Here is a 20,281-nt window from a genome sequence, read left to right as displayed (position 1 = left end):
ATACATGTCTCAGTTTCAGACGAAAGGTGTCATCACTAGATAAGATATGAATGTGGCTGTGGAAAGGCATGAGAAAATGTTCCTAGAATGGTACGAATGCCGGACAGACATGTATTGATATCAGAACAACATTCCGGCGTGGAGACTCAAATGCCGAGCTATGAACCAGGAATTGACCTTGAATATCATCCATTCTGAAATAACATCCGCTGATCACAACTGGCGATGTCATCTGGTACGCACATCATCTGCTAAACTGTGCCCAAGCATAAGGCCACGTCAGTAACTCAGTACATGCAACTAATAAGTTGATTTAATTCAACGACTCGTGATTCGTCTTAATCTATTCGTAAGATCGTTTAAATACAAAAGATATTTTATCTCGGCTTAACGAATAGACAACTTTCGGCTGATGACCTGTACAACGTCACCACAAGACAGCAGCGGCGTTCTGTAAGAAACACAATCTGATAGAGAGCTAGCTCTTAGATTAAATGTAAACATTTTGTATGCAGCTTATAAAGCTTTTGCAACGTCCTACACGATAACAATCATTGTTACGCTAGAATTGCTTTGTTACCGATATCACATGGAATCGCTTGTCGATATTGTAATAACAAGGTTGATAAGCGTTAGACACAGCAAGAGTTTTTGCTACACCGATGTTCAAGAACAAAAATGAATCTTTCTTTGGGATTAAGTCAAAGAGAAGTGCCTGATCCGGAAAACGAAACCTTCTGGAAGCTGCTTGCGTTGGCAAAATATATACTAGACAGGTAAGATTTTTATCTGTTTGAAACGAAATACGTTGTCTAATGATATAGTATCAGGCGATCGTCCAGACTACGTCATGATATAAAGCAAAGTTTTGCCACTTTTAAACGGAATGCCTCTTTTTTTAAAGATATACATAAACAACACTGTGCCTTGCTATCTAGTTAAGTGGCAAGTGTGCTGAAATGATATTCAAGAAATTACAAAACAAAGTAGAATCGCATATATCTTTACACCAACCATAATATGAAGCTCCTATCCTCCTGTATTACATGACCCACCCTATGCGTGACTATAGATATACCCTGATGGACAAAATGATACTTTCAACAGAGCCATTATAGTTTAAAATAAATCTGGTATGCACATGAAAACGACACTCCTTAGTAATTTTAGAAAGATCGCGACTTTTTGGCGCTCCCAATGATACTACCAGACAAGAGTTGGCTAATAAGGCGTGTTTGCCATATACGGGGGGTAACTTCCGTGAAAAAAGTTCTGTTTTAGCACTGGGCGTAGGCACAGAAATCATATAATAAGGCTACAGTCTGTCATGTTTCTTACCATCTGCATCCAGCGGCTTTTGGTGCTTGGATCTGATCAGCAGAGGTAAGTAACTTTTTTTAAACATTACCGTCGTGCACAATTGGCGTTGGCAGTATGCAGTGTTGAGCGGCAGCGTTATTTCCTTCGTTTTATATAAGGATTTTACAATAGAAATAATCACAGCGGTATTTAGGGTGTCTAGAGAAATGATCTCGATACCCTTGTGCTGTACATGTTGTGCAGATCCGCTGCTGATTCATCCTTTTTTCGTTTCTTGTCTGAACGATAAACATTTCAGTAGATAACAGATTCCACGAACTTTTTTAACCTCCAGCTAACTACCGACCAACATGTGTGACGAGGAAGAAGAAGAAGCTACCCCCCTGGTTGTTGACAATGGCTCCGGACTGGTTAAGGCTGGCTTCGCCGGCGACGACGCCCCTAGGGCTGTCTTCCCATCCATCGTCGGTCGCCCAAGACATCAGGGCGTGATGGTCGGTATGGGTCAGAAGGACGCCTATGTGGGTGACGAGGCTCAGAGCAAGAGGGGTATCCTCACCCTGAAGTACCCCATCGAGCACGGCATCGTCACCAACTGGGACGATATGGAGAAGATCTGGCATCACACATTCTATAACGAGCTGCGTATCGCCCCTGAAGAACACCCAAGTCTCCTGACTGAAGCTCCTCTGAACCCGAAGGCCAACAGGGAGAAGATGACACAGGTTTGTCTTTTAACGAGCTCCATTATTGCAGTTTTCAAGTAAACAGTAATTTGAAACCATCGAAAAGTTTTTTTTCTTTTTTGTAACAGACAAAAAACATGACTAATAAGAATTGTTAAAGATAGAGGAATGCATTTGAAAAGCAAGCCATGCCAAGTGAATATTAATTACTTGACCAAAACACAGCAGAATGTTTGATTCTCACTCTTCTTCCAGATCATGTTCGAGACCTTCAATGCCCCCGCCATGTACGTGTGCATCCAAGCTGTCCTCTCCCTCTACGCCTCCGGTCGTACCACTGGTATCGTGCTGGACTCCGGCGATGGTGTTTCCCACGTTGTACCCATCTACGAGGGCTACTGTATGCCTCACGCCATCCTACGTCTGGACCTGGCCGGTCGTGAGCTGACCAACTACCTGATGAGGGTCTTGTGCGATCGTGGTTATTCCTTTGTGACCACTGGTGAGACTTTCCACTTCGTTAACCTCTTCTATATGTATCTAAGCTCAGCTGAGATTTAGGATTTTTATGGTAGAAATTGTGAACGTTTATATGATTTTAAGATAAAGGAAAATAGATATCATATTGGCAACATGTCTAAACTCCAATTTTGCACTGGGTATCGGCCTCGCTACAATTTCCATCGACCACTGCATAACCGTTTTATCCGCCAGTAATTCTTTAGAGACTGAGTTTTCTACCTAATTCTTTCTCCTGGTCAGCTGAGCGTGAGATCGTCCGTGACATCAAGGAGAAGCTTGGCTACGTCGCCCTGGACTTCGAGCAGGAAATGTTGACGGCAGCCACCTCCACCTCCCTGGAGAAGAGCTACGAGCTGCCTGATGGACAGGTCATCACCATCGGCAACGAGAGGTTCCGCTGCGCTGAGGCTCTCTTCCAGCCTTCCTTCTTGGGTAAGTGAATGATCCACTACTATAGAGGTGACGATCGAATTGAAGTGCTCTTTTAAAGCTAAGAACTGCCTTGGTTAGATAAGATTGAGATGTCGATGAACCTCTCATATGAAACCTACGTCTATACATATTGCAAATGTTAGATAACCTTTTATAAGAGAAAGAGAACTTGTTAGTCTTTATTGCCATAGTGTAATATTCCGTCCTTGACCAACATAATTATTCACCATCGACAGGTATGGAAACGGCTGGCGTCCATGAAACCACCTACAACAGCATCATGAAGTGCGACATCGACGTCCGTAAGGACCTGTACGCCAACAACGTCCTGTCTGGTGGCACCACCATGTTCCCTGGCATCGGTGACCGTATGCAGAAGGAGATGGTGGCCCTTGCCCCCAGCACCATGAAGATCAAGATCATCGCTCCTCCCGAGAGGAAGTACTCTGTGTGGATCGGCGGCTCCATCTTGGCCTCCCTGTCCACCTTCCAACAGATGTGGATCACCAAGGCTGAGTACGACGAGGCCGGTCCCGCCATCGTTCATCGCAAATGCTTCTAAATGACCTCCAATATATGTGTGTAAAGTTCGTGAAACGAGACAAAGCTGCGAACGTGGACCAGACCACCTTTTCGTATGACACAGTAGATTCGTGTATCTTACGTGTTGTTTGAATAGGTACTTTGTGGTAGTTGAGCTAATTGGTCCTTAGCTACTGTATTGGAAATCCCCTTTAAAGCCATCGTATAAGGTAAAGTTTGATGAAGTGTTGACACGGTTTTCATGAATATCGTTGCGAAGGACTGTGTTGTATCAGAGGATCCTGAGATACTGTGTGTTGGAGAGTAGGACACACCCTGCTAATGTTACATTGTCCTGTATTACATTCCCTCTGTCCGCTAATAAAATACGTGGATGCTACCTGTACAGAGTGTGTCTGGCTTTCTCGGGAAACCACAAAATAGAAATAGAAGGAAATGACGTAGAAAACAATAGGCGTGACAGTATCTAAGAGAAACCCAGTACGTTAGACAGTTGGCATGGACGCAATGCTGCTTTCAATTGATATTATGATGACAGAATGTATTTATTATTCATAGACACATCAGGTAAGAGACTATATAAAATAAGAAGTTGTAACTGAATGTTGAGGGTGTACGTGTTGTGAATAACCATACCGTATCTACTAAGGTCGTCTACCTGTCAACCACCCAACCAGCGTTCAGAAAGAACCTAATAAATAATTCAGAGGTGTGGCATTTGTAACCGCGATTAAAACCTGGTAACGGCGCCGCTGTTTTGTACACGTTTCCGCTTGGTGAACTTCGACATTACCTCCTGATCCGCACGTAATTACTCAAATGAACAACGCTTGAGAAGCCGACACGAACAAAGGGTCCTTTTCGACGTTACTAGGTGTGATACATTCAAACTGCGTCTTCAAGCTTCTTATGACTTACACGTCCTGTATCCCGGGAGGTGTCAGTACAAATGTAACTAAGCTGTTACAAGACAGGATAGTTTAACCACGACTATGACAAGCGGGCTCCCCGCAGTGGGGCATGTCAGAACCCCACACGCCTCGCCACTCCCGAAGGTACGGAGGAACGGGAGAAAGAGAACAACAGACGGAGGCAATGAGGAGTTCCCCGGCCCAGGGAAAGATCGTCTGACACCGCGAGATCTCAGTGAAACTCCTGTTCTACACCACAGAAGAACCAAATCAATGGGGAAGAGGAAAACTCGTGCTGGAGAGGTAGGTGTCTACATTGGTAATTGATAAACCGTTCAGGTTCCTTCACATTAGAGCTATAGCTAGATGCCTCTAGTGTGTTATTGCCGAAGTTGTATTTAATGTACTTGCAATGTCGAGTGGTCCGCAACATCAGCTTGTCTGTCTGGCGCTCCACTATGTATTGTCTTGTTGCAATTTTTAGTAAAGAACGAACATCTACGTTCAGGCACTATCCTTCATAGTGGACTAGATGTTCGTCACAATCAAAAGCCAGGATGTGGCGTGACGAATGGACACTGTAAGTTGTAAGACTAAAAAGACAAATTTTAGCAGAACACAACAAAATACTTGCAAGCGGCATTTACGTTAAGCCTTTTACATTGTACATAGCTTTTCTCATTTTCAACAGTTCTAAACCGTAGCTGCGTCCCCAACACAACAGGATATATTATTTATTAATACAAACTATTGTATGCCCTGATCTCGTAAACCTTTACTGGCCACAAAGTAAGTCGAATTAAGTATTCTATAAAATGGTACATAGCACGTGTAGAATTATCAACTACAATAGGGCATCACAGAAGCCTATACTTGTAATTTTAGATATTAGGATTTGGAAGGTTGCGAGACACAAAGAACCAATACTACATGTATAGGCTCACCGCAGTACCGTTGGGTCTAAAGATATGGATTAAAAGTGACTGGGGGGTTTGGTTCTACCACCGAATATTACTGTGGTCGTTAATACCGACTTGAAATATTAATGTGAAACCATATAAACGAGCAACAGTGACTATGCGGACACTTGAGGAATAACACTGCCACTTCATGGCATGGTTTGTTCCATTTGCGTCATCAGATGTACTTTTTTTTTTTCAAATATGATGTTGCGCCCTTCAAGAATTAGAGCTACGCCACTGTAAATTTGATAACAATATAAAAAAAAAACTACACAAAATGCACACATGGATACTTATGGTAATTGAATCTGGCACATTCGCGTGCCAACTGACATGTCCAGATCGTACAGATAGAATATACGGGACATCTAATGATCAGGTTCAAGAAGTGTTCCACTCATTTCAATCCACGGAAAAATAACAATGTCGTGTTGCCTATTGCGAGTATTGAGGATATATCTTTCTTTATCGCTGATCGATGTTATGAATGTACATGTAGACATACATACATACTAACTAAGGACAATAACAACAGAGGAAACAAAATGCTTAGTAATCTACTTCTCTTCGGCAGATTCTGGTACACAAGTCCTGGCCGCTAGGAGGCGCATCTCTGCGGCCATCCCTTGTGGATCTCAATGCGATCAGCCAGTCAGGAGTAGGCGCCAAACCTCTGCCGCCCATCCAACGGAAAGCGTCCAGCGGACTCGGCCCTATTACGGAATACGAGGTAGAGAAAGGCGTAAAACCTACATTCGGAGACCTGCCCAGTTTACAGTTATATCCAAACGGCAAGAAACATTCGTTTTATGGAGCAGGGGTGGGTGGACACGCACAGCAAACTGACAAAAGTCGACCGAAGGACAGTCATCAAGAAAACCGAAGCTATGCTAAGCAACCGTATGCAGACATGCGTCATCAAAGTAGTCATACACTAAACAGAACTGTTCACGACAAAACCAACGATATTGAACAATCATCTGGAACTGTAGATCGCCCCGGAGACGATTTTTTGAAGGGAACGTCGCAGAATAATCGCAGAAACACAGCTTCTCGTGAACGTCACATCCAAACAAGGCCGACGGAAGCCACACAAGAGGACATCATTTCTATCGATAATGATAACGGCGTAACTGGCAGGAACAACACGCGTCCGACAACGGCCTCAACAGGAGCTTCTTGGAAGGTAGGTCAACAGGATGTGACGTAGTATACAGATGAATGTGAGATACTGTAAATGCAGAAATGTTCGCGGTGGATTTATGTTTGCGGTTTTAACCACCGCGAAAAGCCATTCCATTTTGTGACTGTAGCACTACTATTGTTTCAAACGCGAACTCAGAACCGCCGCGAACACTCCATTTTCTCCCTACCCCGAAATTAAATCACCTCGAACATTTCTGCACTTACAGTATCACAACTGTGTGCTGCGTCACCGTGGCTGCGTAAGCAAACGTAAGGCCTACATGGCTTGAACCTGAAGCCTACATGAAACTTACATTTGTAGGTTTTAATTAGTACGGTAGGATACCTTACGTTTAGAAAACAACATTGCTGTCACATTTGGAGAAGGAAAATGGTTTTTACATTGATGTTAGACGAAATGACTCTGTAGGTTAAGCAAGTGATGTCGGTATAACCGACTGCTATGCTTTATTCCTCATCAATTACAAGTCAAACAGTATGCGTGCACCAGTGCTTTCAGTCAACAAAATTTAAAGTTACCTTGATGATGTTGACTTTATGTCTAACTTGCTAATTTCTACATTTCCATCCCAGGGGTTGTTGTCTGGCATCGTGGGGCGGATGCGGCTGATGGCGCGCCGTGACAAGCCGTCGGCCGAGGTGGAGTCGGCAGTTTCCCGTACTATAGAGCAACACAGGGAGGAGGCGAACAGACTGACACATGCCAGGTTAGTGTTGTACACGTCTCTGGACATGTGGTACTGGGTATGCCGCTGAAATAGAGAATGTCAAGAATGTAAGACGTTTTATTCTAAATTGCAACTTCTGTACAGTATTTGTCCAAAATATCAATTGTTAACTACTACTAGTATAACGTTACAACCATTAACGTTAAGTGGTGAGACGTGTGTTTTATGATATCATCGCTAGAAGGCGCTGCTGACTGGCAACGCTGCTGCTACTTACTTCCATTCAGCACCAAGGACAGCACCTAAGTGCCCCGAAGAAGTAGCTTAGATACTGGTTTGTGATGCTGGTAATGAAAAAAAGGCAGAAGCATATAATGTCCCCGAATGTAGTTAGGAAGGCATCTACGGAAAGGAAGTCTCATCTATACAGAGCAAGACATGCGCTTTTGTAAAGTCAGGGTTGAACTGTCCCTGCCCCCCTCCCACCTTTCATCCTGTCATTGCAAAATGCCGGAAGTCATGAGTGAAATATCATTTAAAATGAGAACGCTACTAGTGCACGCTTTACAGAACTTCACAGAAATGTCATGGCACGAAACAACAATGAACGTTAACGTTAAACTTAAGCTACAATCTTGTTGACGTCTGATGTCCCTACCTCGTTCTCCCTCGTATGCACCCCACCGAAGAGACTGGAAAGTCACCTCTGTTTTCCCCACGACAGCGTCCTGTGTATACTTACTTTAGTCTCCAGGCAGGAAATGTCCGGAAAAGAACATCACATGACCTCAATAATGCGCTATTTCGGAGTTTGTTTGTTCTTTTTGCCAGACAATAAGGTCCAGTGGTGTATTGGTACATGGTACTGCAGCGTCGCCTTGTGGACAAAATTATTATTACAGTCATCCAAGGTGCACTTGGGAAGGCTTTGATTTCTTATCTGTGATTGGTCAGTTTGGTAATGTGTTCAACATTCCCATTGGTAGAAATTCAAGCCAGGTTAACCAATCGGTAGCGTAGAAATTTGACACCTTCGGTAAGTTTTACCCTGCCTGTCAAACTTGACTCTCCTACGATTGGATATTTTTGTCCAATCATATTAGCGATAGCCTACGTATTAGCCAATCAGCATCAAGTCTCTTTTTCCTGCATCAACGAGACACCTGCATTGTGCATGCTAAACACAAGGGGTCGCTGCAAGACCGTGAAGCTGGCAGCTGAACATGACAGTAGTAGAGAAATGTTTCTGGGTTGACATTTTTGTAAGTATGTATTGTACCGATAACGATTGGAAGACAGTGTATCTCTTTGTCGGTCTTTGAGTCTACAGGTACATTTGTATGTCGGAAGATTGTCAGCAGCAAACAGTTTCACGGTCTACATGATTTTTTTTCTAAGACAACAGCCTGTTTGTGCCAGTCTAAACTAGTCTGTGTATCACCAGAAGTACAGCTAGACTACGACAAGATGCCTCATTGCAAGAAAAACTCATCGAACGAAGACTAAGGAGGAAGGCCATGTTGGAGGAAACCAGTCAGCAACAGGTTTGTCCTTCCTTTAGCTATATCATTTTCTTGTCCACTTTTGTAATACATGGATAAAGATTTACTCTATTAGTATTCAAATGCTCTTGAACAGTCTTATATGTAACGTGCGTGACTCCACTAGCTTGGATGTTAGACTGGACACTTTTTTCATTCCTTTTAGTCAAAGGTATAAAATAATTAAGTTCAGAAATTGTGCACACCTAGGCAAAATAACCTTTCATACACCTGAGACAAAAAGTTACTAATTAGTAACATGAATTTCATGTAAAGGTACATGTACTTTTTTTTAAATTTACCTGCTAGTAACCTGTCTGTTTCAGAAGGCAAGTGCAACCTAAAATGTTTTCCAACTAGACATTATCATTGAATGTATGTTTTTAACAACTTGTTTAGATAACATGACATAAACCCAGATATAACATTTTCATAACATTCACCTGATATACAGGATTATTCATTCTTATCACATGATGTGGATTTGTTTCAGAATCAGTCAGCAGAAAGTTGAGACCAGCTATCGCGCAAGAAGCTCCAAGGCGCCGACACTGCCATGCGGTATAATAGCACAAGACATTGAATCAAAATGTAAGAATGTTAGAAGATTCTAGAGATTTAACATGTTCATGTTAGTGATCAGGTTTGGATCACTTCACTTATGTTCAAAGATATATCTGTCTGCACATGCCTGTGATGTTCTGGGTGATATAACTAGTTAATACTTGACATTTGCTTGTAAACTAACACTGGTAACGTTATATGTTTTCTTTGTACAATGTCAAAATTAAGTCATTGGAGGTCATTTCATTTTCAACTCTTGGGGAAGGTATAGGATAGTTAGTTAGGATGATTGGACATGAATGGGGAGGGGGGCATGATGTACCTTCCACATGTATGGTAATGGTATGGCTTTACTTTCTGAAGTTTTGATAGTGAATAAGCACCCTGATCATGTATAGAATAACAATATTTCTGTGTAGTTGCGATGCAGCCAAAATTCAAAGGGAAAACAAAAAGGAATTGCGTTGTGTGCATTGTATCTTCCTGCTTGTGAACTTTTCTAATATAATCCTCATTTCCAAGCAGATGGTGGGAAAGCTAAATCGTTAAATGTCTTCAACATGGGAGAAACAACTTGATACAGAAAAGGGCAGCCAGGAAAACAATTTAGCATCCCAACATCTGCTTGACAATAACCTGAACCCTATTGAATGTTGATGTGCCTTTGGTTGCACATCAGTCAAACCTGTATCAGTCACCTTTGCATGGCAACCATCAGGCCATAGCGGTCACTTTTTGTCGGTGTCTTGGATTTTTCCCGTTGACCTAAGCATTCAGAATTACTAGTAGTCTATAGCGGGCGCGCTTCCAATGCAGTCACGGACACACGACTTCCAGATCGGCCAACATCGCAACACGCCGACATTGTAACATCGCCAATGGCGGTCACATGGCCGACTAACAGTTCTAACCACAGCGGCCATATCGCCACCGCCTGCCAGGTTCAAAATCTTTTCATTTCCAAAGATTTCTGGGACTCACCCCAATCAAACACACATCTCTGACACTAACTGTAACAGAAGGAAGCAAAAATCTCTTACCACACTTTATTTTCTCTGTTCTCACCAATATAGTACAACATGTGTGCCATATTATTGGTTCCACAAACATCAGATTACAACTCAACACTTAATGTTTGGATCTTTTTCTTCCATGCACAACTACTGTGGGAGAACTTTTCTTACTTGTTGGCAATAATTAGCCTATGTCAAAATGTACACAAATATGAGAGGGCTACACTACAGTATACATTAACAACTGGATCTTTCTATTTAGATATACACCACACTTGTTTCCATAGTAAGTACAGGAACAACATGTTTCAACTCCTACTACATGTATCAATTGAAGAATGCAGAACCTTCGAACCATAAATGCTTCAGTTTCTATTTACATAGAGAAGGTACATGGTAAGTTTACAAGTCAAATTTATGAGAAAAGGGGATTTGTGGTAAGCAATATTTTGGGATGATTCAATGTAAACTTAGCAATAGTGGCAGATATCTTTCTCCACATGCCACAGTGGAGTCCAGCAACATTATGTGTCATTCTGTTTCAAAAACACTATCACAGTCTGAAAGTACTACATGTAACATTCTACAGTCTGAAAGTATCTGAACATTCTACAGTTTGAAAATATTACATGTAACATTGTACAGTCCGAAAGTATTACATGTAACCTTCTACAAGTATCACATGTAACATTTTACAGTCTGAAAATATTACATTTAACATTTTACTGCAGGCACAACTTACTTAAGGCAATCTTGTAGCTGTACAAAGTTCTAATGCTTTTTTGTTTTTTCAAAGGTACTTTTCTTTATGCTGTTCATACAAGATTTTGTATCCACTGAAATTGTGAAAGATACTTGGTACAAACCAACACTAATGTACAGGGACCACACAGTAGTCAAACGTTCTGTTAACAAAATGGTATTATTTCATAATTCTTCTCTGATTCTTCTTGTTTGAGTCCTGCTAAGAGACTGTGACCCTCCTCTATATATCACAGCTTATCATAGAACATCAACACTTTTCCTTTCATATAATAAGTTAAACCTGGAAGGAATTTGAGAAGCAAATACTCCAAGTACACATATATAACAGTAGACAACATTGAGAGAGATTTTTTCATCAAAATCAAGACTTCAAAATTTTCCAGTTGGCCTTTTGCGGCTCAAGTTTGGTGTGGTAAATCTACCAACAATGTTCCCAATGCAAGATTTGCCATCATCATATGGTGTCATTATGACAGTTATTATCATATTGATTATTCTAAAAATGTTGATGTAGGTTTACAAAGTACAAAGCTCTAGATGAATCCTCAATTATTGACCAAATCTTGAGATGAAATGAAAAGAGTACAAGTTTTGAGATCTGACTTTACCAGGTTGATGAAAAAAGTTCGTCTCAAAAGCCCCCCCAAAGTAGTAAACTCTTTTGTTGTGTGTTTGGATAACTGTTTCCGTGTACAACACTGGAAAGTTTATGCCAATAACAGGGTTTGTGTTAACATAACATGTATCCGTTTTCTAAAGATTTTACTTCTTCCGCGGGTTCTCGTATCCTGTGTGTCCGGCGTTGTTCATGGCCCCAGCATCGCGCTTTCTCCCGCCGTCTGACGGTCCCTTAGGACGGGGCGGGGTCGGGGGGTGGTACTCTGCTTGTGGTGCACGAGCCTCTGCGGCGGCGGCCTGCGGTCGGACCCTGTCGTCCCTGTATCCATACACAATTAACCTTTCATTGGTGGAAAATTAACTGGCAAAGCTAAACTACTATCAACCAGACCAGCTGTTCACAGACTCTGGTACAAGGCTCAAAATACAGGGTATATACATGTATATCCACTTTTGTGCACCTAAAATTGGGACTGAGCACCTCATTTTTGACTGTGGGTACACCAGTGTACCAAAATATTTGTATATGGCTATGTTTACTGTTGTACACTAGTTAACAGCATATTCTTGACATTAAAGTGTCACAAAAAGTAATTAAACCTTATTTGTATTACTTGTTAGAAATATTGAAGTTTGCTATAGAATTTCAGATTCATGCTCTGAAGAGAGGCACTAAGGTTTGTAATTTTGTTTTTGTGACTGTTTATGTTATTTTTTTTCTGTGCTCCTAATTTTTCAACTCTTCCCAAGAATGAATTTCTAGCCCTGTGTTCAAAAGACTTAACTGCACAGAAAATATCACAAGACAACACAGCTGTACCTACCCCGGCGCGGGAAGGCCCCGAACGACAGGCATGAGGTCTTCCTCCTCGGGCTGGCCTCGTCTGTACTGCTGTCTGTCGCGATGACGACGCCCAGCACGGTCCCTGTCTCCATGGTAACCAACCGCCCGTGCGCCTACGTTAGCGCGCTGCTGCCACTCACGGTTGAAAGAATCTTTGTCGGCTGTGGTAGTGAGAATTGGAAAGAATACTGTAATGCAGAAATGTTCCCAGTGGTTTTGTTTTCACGGTGAAATCTTTACCGCAAACTTAAAACCTCCACAAGAAGCGGTTCCATTATGTGACTGTACTGCTACTATCGTTTCAAACATAAACTCAAAACCACCACAAATACTCTATTTTCTCCCTACCCCGAAATTAAATCCTCACGTACATTTCTGCATTCACAACTTATAACATCCGTAGTGCTAATAGGACACTTACATGTCATAAAGATTGAGACACAGTCACGTGGAGAGAGCTATGCTCGGCTTGTACAATGTGCCATTAGGGTGTAAGAGTGCAGTCTGCTGAATTTTGTAGCATACTTGAGTTGGTTACAAGAGATCAAGAAGATGATTTTGCCTAGTTTGATTTGTGAACCATGTGAATGATTACGAGACGTGCACATAATGGCCTCATTAGAAGGCAGTGAGTAGCTAATCCAAAGTAGCTTTAAAAGGCTTAACTAGTTGCACTGAAGCAGGTTTCTTTGCAACATAGAATTTTTAGTTGCTGGAAATATAATCTTTGAGGAAAAATGTCACTTTGAAATAGGGCTGTCTTCAGGGTTTTTTTCCTGTCCCGATCGTTGTTTCGTTGTTAAATCTGTCATTTTGAGATTACAAAATTACATTTCCATTGATTTCATGTCATGAAGGTCAGATTTTTAATGGAGAGAGTGAAATTTTTGTCCGTCCCAACAAGCAAATTTCTGTCCAGCGACAGGTCCTGGAGACGGCCCTGCTATGACTGTGATTCCTTGCTAAATGTTTCTCTGTGTCACAAAGTAGGAAGGTCTAATATTCGGTCTTACATTCGTCCAGATTGATGTAGTCCTGTTTTTCCTCATCTCCGTGTCTGTCGCGGGATCTCTCAACGATGTGGGCGCGCTCCCCTGTAGAAAATAACATGCTTTGTCTTACTGTTTAGCTAAACACAGGCACAGGCACCTGTAACATTGGGACAAATTCAAATGCCTCAGTGCTATGAATAAAAAAACTCTTCCAAAATCATTATGCAGTTACTTGAGTAACTGCTATTTGGCATATCTTATTACCTGGATGTCTAACTTTCATCGACATAAAAAGACTCTTTGTACACAACCAAGTAATTTATTCTGTCGTTTCGGTGACCATATGTCACCTTCCTCAGGGCAATTCTGACTGGTTCACATTGCACTGCAGCACAGGTGTCGCTGCTTATATATGTGTTCCCATCTTTATAAAGCAATGTTAGTCTTCTGCTCAGACTATCTACACACCAAAAACCAGCCCCTCCCTTCAACAGCAAACCGAAACAAGCAAAAAAACTTATAACTTATATGCTTACCGAGATGATGTCCGATGGCCATTTTTTGCAGACCAGCCTCGGAGTCTCTCACTGCTCGTCTTGTCTCCTTCACCTGTAAAGGACGACATTGTGACTCAGCGGAAAGGCAGGGTTTAGAATCTGCACGTGTTTAATGGTGATTTTGATACACTAACGATATGATTTGATCAGATTCTTGAGGTTAAAATAGGTACATAGTGTTGGTTAGGGACATCCTTTAAGCGGGAGGTTTTCTGTGTTTGAGGACAGCCACACCTGTAAAGATCCCACTACAAAGCCCCATCTAGTAGGGGTCGTTCCCAGCATGATTGGATCAAACCTGGTTTTATGCAGCTTATACCTTCTGTACAAAAATGGTGTGTTTTGCCTAAAGGCACTTTACCATGTTTTTCGAAACGTTTTTTTTTTATTTACAGTTTATATTTTCTCACTTTGCAGCTGCTTTGTACGATTTACAGTATAGCCGAAAACCTTTTTTTGGGGAAACTGACGAAAATTGATGCGCGGATGTCACCCATGTAATTAAATCAACATGGCCTTACATGAAACAAACAAACAGAATCCAAGACCACCTACCCCTCCGGGTGCATTGCGTGTTGAAGAGCTGGCCTGGTACACCTTGGGCGGACCGTTCCCAGTGTTGGAGTAGGAGTAGAAGTTAGATGAGGAGTAGGAGTAACAGTTGGGGTCACTCTGGGCACTCTGGGACATTTGTTGCTAAAGAGAAGATATAACGAGAAAAATTTTGAAAAGACTCTTATTTCATATGAGGAACAAAGCCAAGTACACAGGTGAACATCATCACCATCATGTACTGAGTCGTACTCCCTAGCACTTTCTCTATCAGAACTTCTAAACATGCAAATTGTAGCGTGATGTTTTGAGAAGCAAACTGAAATTCAATTCCAGGTTAGAAATGGTGGAAGCCAACAATTTTCCAAGCTAATAAATCCACAGTTTGGTACAGTGTCTTGATGTTGGTGTTCTAACCTCATTTCCAACTGAAAACTGTCAGGATATCTTATCATTGTACAAACTAACAAATGTTGGTGTTTCAACGTGGAAACTTATATTTGAATCCATGTTTGACCACTTTACGTCTCCTGAGTCCAAGTAAAGCTAGCAAAAAATCACAATTTCAAAATTCACAGTCCTTGACAAGCCTGGGATGTTACTTCTTTTCACAAAACTTTGTTGCCAAAAGTCTGATTTAAAAAAAAAAAAAACAGCAAAATACAATTATGCTTTCTAGAAAAACACTCTTTTCAAACAAATGTACTGGGTGAAATTGGCCCGATGTGTACCAAATAGATAATCTCCAAGCAGATCTACGGTGGCGACAACTCCCTTTGCCAGTTGGATATGGTCTTATAGCCACTGTAGATCTGCTTGGAGATTACCAAATAGAGATAACAATAGACCAGGCATTGTCAGGAGTTAGTCCTACACACATACATGTAGAGTAGGCATCCCTGCTAACTGTTCAGGCTGCATATGCTGAAAGTACAAAGGTCCGGGGTTACAAATGTAACTCCTTGTACAGCTCAACATGCAGGTTACATGAGATCATTGGTATATTTGTATCTGTAAATCTGGTATAACTGCCTTTCAGGGTAACACACCAGCGCAGGCACAGGGTGTGGCAGCAGCTGGTTATGCTTCACTGAACAACCTGTAACACACTAATCTTTACACATCTAACTGCAAACGTTGTCTAGTGAGGATGACCCTACTGCATCTAGTACTAGTAGTAGCGACGAGGTCTGTTCTACAACGGTTCTAGAGAAAAACAAAATTATTAACACATCAATTCTGGGTTGATAACTCTGGTGCTTGAAGGCTTGACTAGGTATTTCTTGTTTTTTCTGAGCTGGTATCACAAGTAGACACTTGGTAGTTGGTACGTCCACCAGTTTTTAGTCCTTTTATACACCATGCAAACTTGAAAGTCTAGACATGTTGTCCACATTGATTAATTCTTCTGTCCAGTTCTACCATCGCCACAATGTTGAACCTGCATTTACCGTACTGATAATTGTCAGACACACTCTTGCAAGGCAAATTTTAAGTCAAGTGAAAATGTAAAATGTAACAATCAGTGGTTTGACTTACAAAGTTCCTGTGCATCCCTCCCATCATGCTGTGCATGTTGGACATCATCTGGTCCATCATAGAAAATGACTACAGGAGACAAAAACATGACAAAACGGACAGGTGTCAATCATTCTGGTCATCATACAGGGAACAGGTAAGGTAAAGGTGTCAATCATTCTGGTCATCATACAGGGAATAACATGTCAGGTTCAGGTGTCAATCATTTTGGTCATCATACAGGGAATAACATGTCAGGTTCAGGTGTCAATCATTTTGGTCATCATACAGGGAACAACAACATGTCAGGTTCAGGTGTCAATCATTCTGGTCATCATACAGGGGCCAACATGTTAGGTACGGGTGTCAATCATTCTGGTCATCATACAGGCAGTGGCGGTCAAAATACTGATACACAAATACAGAAACAAGAACATTTCCATTCTCCCCAACTTCCATCATCTGATGACATTTTCATGGTCATGACACAAAAATTACCAACCCAATCGATCATCTTAAATGTACAACATTAGCATAACAATATAGTATGATTCAAATTAGATCAAATTATGCTCCAAGGTTAGCATGGTCCTTAGAGCTTGGCAGAACCTTGACACATTTTACTACTTGATAGACAAGTCAGAGGAGGACAGACAGACTCATACACTTATCCTACCCTTAAGAAGAAGGGATCACGTAGCAAACTGACGCTCATATGTGTACGGTGGGACTAGTGGGAACACAGAGTAGGAGAGAAGAAACTACTGTAAAAGTAAAAACACAAGGAAAGAAGGTACATGTATATTGTAGTAAGTATGTTGCACCTCTCAAAAAAACCCAAACAAAAAAGACGGAGCCAAAGAGGGTAGATATCTAACATATCACATCTAACTATAGTATAGTAAAAGTTCTTACAGATAAGTTATAGTTACAGTTGAGAAAAAGGGAAAAACAGCTTTAACGCTGAAGATATAAGTTAACATGCATTTACATATAGTGAACTTTGAATCTTAACTTAAACCCGAACAACCTTTACTTATTATAAATAATAATACAACTCCTTATCCCCAAGTCTTTGTTACCAGTGCTAAGAACTCACATCTCCAGGTCTCCTTTGCCTGTACATGTCCATTTCCCTCCCACCGCCGTGCGCCGGGTGCCGCTGGCCCCGGTTACCCTGTCCGTCCGTGATGCTCAGGTAGGGATCGTGGAATGGCGCCCTCCCCATGCCGAAGCCGGAGAACATCTGGTCCATCACACGCATGTGTTCCCGCGCCCCACTGCACAGGGAAAATACAGTCAGTATCTTAAGTGCACACATCTATTCCAATGTTCCTCTAGTATTCAATTAGTATTCCATCGAATTTGAATGTACAGTCAAACCACTGATCGGGCAACCACCTACTAGTAGAGATCCAGTCACAACCCACATAAAAACAGTCCCATCCAGTTTTGCATAGTCAACCCCATCCTTTCCTGAACAACTGTCTGTCTTAAACAACCATTTGTCCTCAGTCCATTGAGCGGTAGTTGAATCCAGGTTTGACTGCATTTGTAACCTAGCAACTACTGATTGTGTAGCCATTTTGTATTCCTATCAAGGTTAGCCCTTAACAATAGCCTACGGCTTGTTGGGCAATCTTACATTTCTATTTATGTCAGTCAAACCCATAATTAAAAAGAACAATAAAATTCCATTGGAAAAAGTTAAACTCAAAATTAAAGAGGGTATATAGCATTTCAAAATTTGGAGTAAACGAATGTTCATACAAAAAATGTGAAATAGAGGCTTACAAATATTTTAAAATTCTATAAGCATGTCTTTACACCATTTGTACATACACTACAAAGGGCAACTAACACACTGCAACGCCAAAGCCCATCAACATGAGACATATCACTCTGTCTATGATTATCATATTTCACACTGAATAATCCGAGCGGCTCAGCCAAACAGCTGTACCTTAAACAAGTTCATGGCCCGCTGAGGATTGGCCATTGATGTTAGACTGACGTCAAACCGCCGTCTCTTACTAGAGGGCAGTCTTAATATAGCTTCAGTCCAATATATTACATTGCTCACAAAAGTAGTGTATATGGCAGTTAAGGCCCACGTATTTGGGGTAGAACTGAAAGGCAAGCTATGTATTTAGACACAATTTAACTTCATGCATTACCGATATCTCTTTGTTGCTGCTACATGTGCTATTCGAAATGTTATATTTTAACAAATACCAAAACTGGATCATGTTACAACTGAGACACTTGATATCTGAAATTTGTAAGCTCTAACTGAAAAAAAAAACTTTGTCTGGCTGTGGATATCCCTTCAGCGGTTCATAAGTACCTAACCACAGGCTGTGGTAATGTACTATGGTACATGGAAAGGAAGATAAGTGTACAGGAAGTCACTGTCTCTATGTAATGTATACATATAGCAAGTGCTGTTTACTCGCATGTATGTGTGGCAAAAATGTCCTTGTTTACTACAACAACTTGATTTCTCCGTCGGTTACTATGTGACCTCTGAAATAGTTTTCGATACAAAACTGAGAGTTGAAAGTTGAAAAAGTTCAGCATGCTGTGAGACAGACTCACCGTTGATTCAGTATATGAGACAAAACTATAATATTGGAGATAACGTTAAATGCTTTGTGTTCAAATCTCTAACAATATTTTGTCTTTTCAACATTTTTCCATAGTCAAATACGATCTTGTGCTGTAATGTACCAACATAAGTGAAAGCGCCATCATGAGTATAAAGGGACAGTTACAAAAGCATACTTATTTTTTTCAACAACAGACACACGTATCTAATTTTGCAATCATCAAGACTATGCTTCACGGCTCTGCGGAAATGGAACCATGGAAACTCCAGATGACGTCTCTGCCGTCCAAGGTAACAGAAAATCGTGTTACTGCTTTGATACACTTTCTTGCCTTCGGCATTTTGGTGGAAAATGATATCTAAAAATATCAAACATAAAGGGAAGAGATCTTACCAAGGAGGTTTAAATAGCTTGATCAATATGATACATATATACGCGAGAAGGGCGAAAGACGAAGCTGTCCGAACACAAACCACTGTCACCATAATCATAACACCTTAACAAGTAACGTCACTCAAAAGATATGTTGATTTACCTTAATAATAGCTAAGAGAAAGAGGAGTTTCGCATCTCAGGGGCCTTTTTAAAGATGAAATTTAGGGGAGGGGGGCTACATGTCGTATCTACGCAAACGTAAAAACAAGGTCGTCTTCTGTTAGATACTTACGCGAAGAACGGATCTTCGTCAAACATAGAGCCTCCGAACATCTTGTCTGCCTGTTGAGCTTGGACGTGGCTTGAAAAAAACAGCCTCCTTCAAGCAAATACTGGAGTTTAGCACCGTCTTGCTCGGTGCTTTGTGTACGTACGGACCTGATCCTTGGAAATTACTCGAAAATTCTACAGTCCACGCAGTACGCCTGCGCAAGGAATTGGCCAATGACACGAACCTTTGCGTGAGGATTGATTGTGATGTTGGGTTTGAAACCCTTCTGCTGATTGGTCAATAGGCTCTTCGTGACAAATGAATTGCCTGTAAAAGGTAACAATATGAAATGACATTCCAAGTCGTAACAAAAGACAGGATGCTCATTATTTCTCGAGGTTTCGAGAACGGGAAAACATCACATGAGTAGCGTTTTTTTAAAACTTGGCGTAATGATGAACTGAAGCTTAATTACCACTCAGGTAAAAGTTGTCAAGGTTTTCTCGACAATAAAGTGAGAATCTCTAACGTTGACTAAGAACGTGCACATCGGAACCTGAAACTTTTTATGTTCTTCATAGCATGGCCGCATAATCTCCAAGGGGGTGTAGAAAGTCAAAATCGTAACGATCCCGGTTCCGCCGAGCAGTCGACCCATGCGCTAGAAAGTAGAAAGACCCTAGCCTCCCTTGCAGGCCTTCTGGCGTTTGTTTTTGAGAGGGGCGCATATTCGTGATTTTCAACTTATCGGGGCCGGATCTTTAGCTGGGGAAATCGCCCGGGAATACGATCTCCCCAGCTAAAGACCCTGG

The 20,281-nt window shown here is 41.4% G+C and overlaps 3 protein-coding genes and 1 long non-coding RNA gene across 6 annotated transcripts; 2 read left to right on the top strand and 2 right to left on the bottom strand.

The window, feature by feature from the left end:
• Window positions 1–287: 287 nt before the first annotated feature.
• On the bottom strand, window positions 288–8,123 carry LOC136443992 (uncharacterized). Its single transcript, XR_010757217.1, has 4 exons — window positions 7,993–8,123; window positions 7,102–7,243; window positions 5,938–6,089; window positions 288–451 (listed from the first exon to the last, which is right to left on the bottom strand). It is a non-coding gene; the product is annotated as an uncharacterized lncRNA (long non-coding RNA).
• Window positions 1,262–3,882, top strand: LOC136443988 (actin, muscle-like). The gene is made up of 5 exons (XM_066441379.1): window positions 1,262–1,383; window positions 1,655–2,045; window positions 2,262–2,508; window positions 2,769–2,960; window positions 3,197–3,882. Exons 2-5 carry the CDS (start codon window positions 1,671–1,673, stop codon window positions 3,520–3,522), a joined length of 1,140 nt encoding a protein of 379 aa, XP_066297476.1. The 5' UTR covers window positions 1,262–1,383; window positions 1,655–1,670; the 3' UTR covers window positions 3,523–3,882.
• On the top strand, window positions 4,277–9,775 carry LOC136443990 (uncharacterized). Its single transcript, XM_066441381.1, has 5 exons — window positions 4,277–4,717; window positions 5,951–6,562; window positions 7,156–7,289; window positions 8,695–8,794; window positions 9,285–9,775. The coding sequence occupies exons 1-5, from the start codon at window positions 4,496–4,498 to the stop codon at window positions 9,303–9,305; spliced, it is 1,089 nt and encodes a 362-aa protein (XP_066297478.1). The 5' UTR covers window positions 4,277–4,495; the 3' UTR covers window positions 9,306–9,775.
• A 612-nt stretch (window positions 9,776–10,387) lies between these two features.
• Window positions 10,388–19,675, bottom strand: LOC136443991 (myeloid leukemia factor 1-like). Of its 3 annotated transcripts, XM_066441382.1 has the most exons (9): window positions 19,491–19,674; window positions 17,314–17,494; window positions 16,236–16,304; window positions 15,579–15,620; window positions 14,700–14,840; window positions 14,124–14,196; window positions 13,609–13,689; window positions 12,576–12,756; window positions 10,388–12,070 (listed from the first exon to the last, which is right to left on the bottom strand). In XM_066441382.1, the coding sequence occupies exons 1-9, from the start codon at window positions 19,529–19,531 to the stop codon at window positions 11,896–11,898; spliced, it is 984 nt and encodes a 327-aa protein (XP_066297479.1). In that variant the 5' UTR covers window positions 19,532–19,674; the 3' UTR covers window positions 10,388–11,895. The 3 variants fall into 3 exon arrangements, with proteins under 3 accessions (XP_066297479.1, XP_066297480.1, XP_066297481.1); XM_066441383.1 differs by lacking the exon at window positions 15,579–15,620 and having other exon boundaries at window positions 19,491–19,675; XM_066441384.1 differs by lacking the exon at window positions 16,236–16,304 and having other exon boundaries at window positions 19,491–19,675.
• Between the last annotated feature and the right edge of the window lie 606 nt (window positions 19,676–20,281).

This window comes from Branchiostoma lanceolatum, chromosome 10, assembly GCF_035083965.1.
Source record: "Branchiostoma lanceolatum isolate klBraLanc5 chromosome 10, klBraLanc5.hap2, whole genome shotgun sequence".
Taxonomy (NCBI): Eukaryota; Metazoa; Chordata; class Leptocardii; order Amphioxiformes; family Branchiostomatidae; genus Branchiostoma; species Branchiostoma lanceolatum.
Note: the sequence above shows the minus strand (reverse complement) of the source record. Positions and strands in the feature narration are given on the sequence as shown.

Bases quoted from the DNA above. Each gene is read 5' to 3' on its own strand.
- LOC136443988 (XM_066441379.1), top strand. From the start codon at position 1,671: ATGTGTGACGAGGAAGAAGAAGAAGCTACCCCCCTGGTTGTTGACAAT. The intron at 2,046-2,261 runs GTTTGTCTTTTA...CTCTTCTTCCAG, and splicing joins ACAGGGAGAAGATGACACAG to ATCATGTTCGAGACCTTCAA. The intron at 2,509-2,768 runs GTGAGACTTTCC...TCTCCTGGTCAG, and splicing joins TTATTCCTTTGTGACCACTG to CTGAGCGTGAGATCGTCCGT.
- LOC136443990 (XM_066441381.1), top strand. From the start codon at position 4,496: ATGACAAGCGGGCTCCCCGCAGTGGGGCATGTCAGAACCCCACACGCC. The intron at 4,718-5,950 runs GTAGGTGTCTAC...TCTCTTCGGCAG, and splicing joins GGAAAACTCGTGCTGGAGAG to ATTCTGGTACACAAGTCCTG. The intron at 6,563-7,155 runs GTAGGTCAACAG...TTTCCATCCCAG, and splicing joins CAACAGGAGCTTCTTGGAAG to GGGTTGTTGTCTGGCATCGT.
- LOC136443991 (XM_066441382.1), bottom strand. From the start codon at position 19,531: ATGTTCGGAGGCTCTATGTTTGACGAAGATCCGTTCTTCGC. The intron at 17,495-19,490 runs GTAAGTATCTAA...TTCCCTGTGCAG, and splicing joins GACGAAGATCCGTTCTTCGC to TGGGGCGCGGGAACACATGC. The intron at 16,305-17,313 runs GTGAGTTCTTAG...TGTCTCCTGTAG, and splicing joins GGCAAAGGAGACCTGGAGAT to TCATTTTCTATGATGGACCA.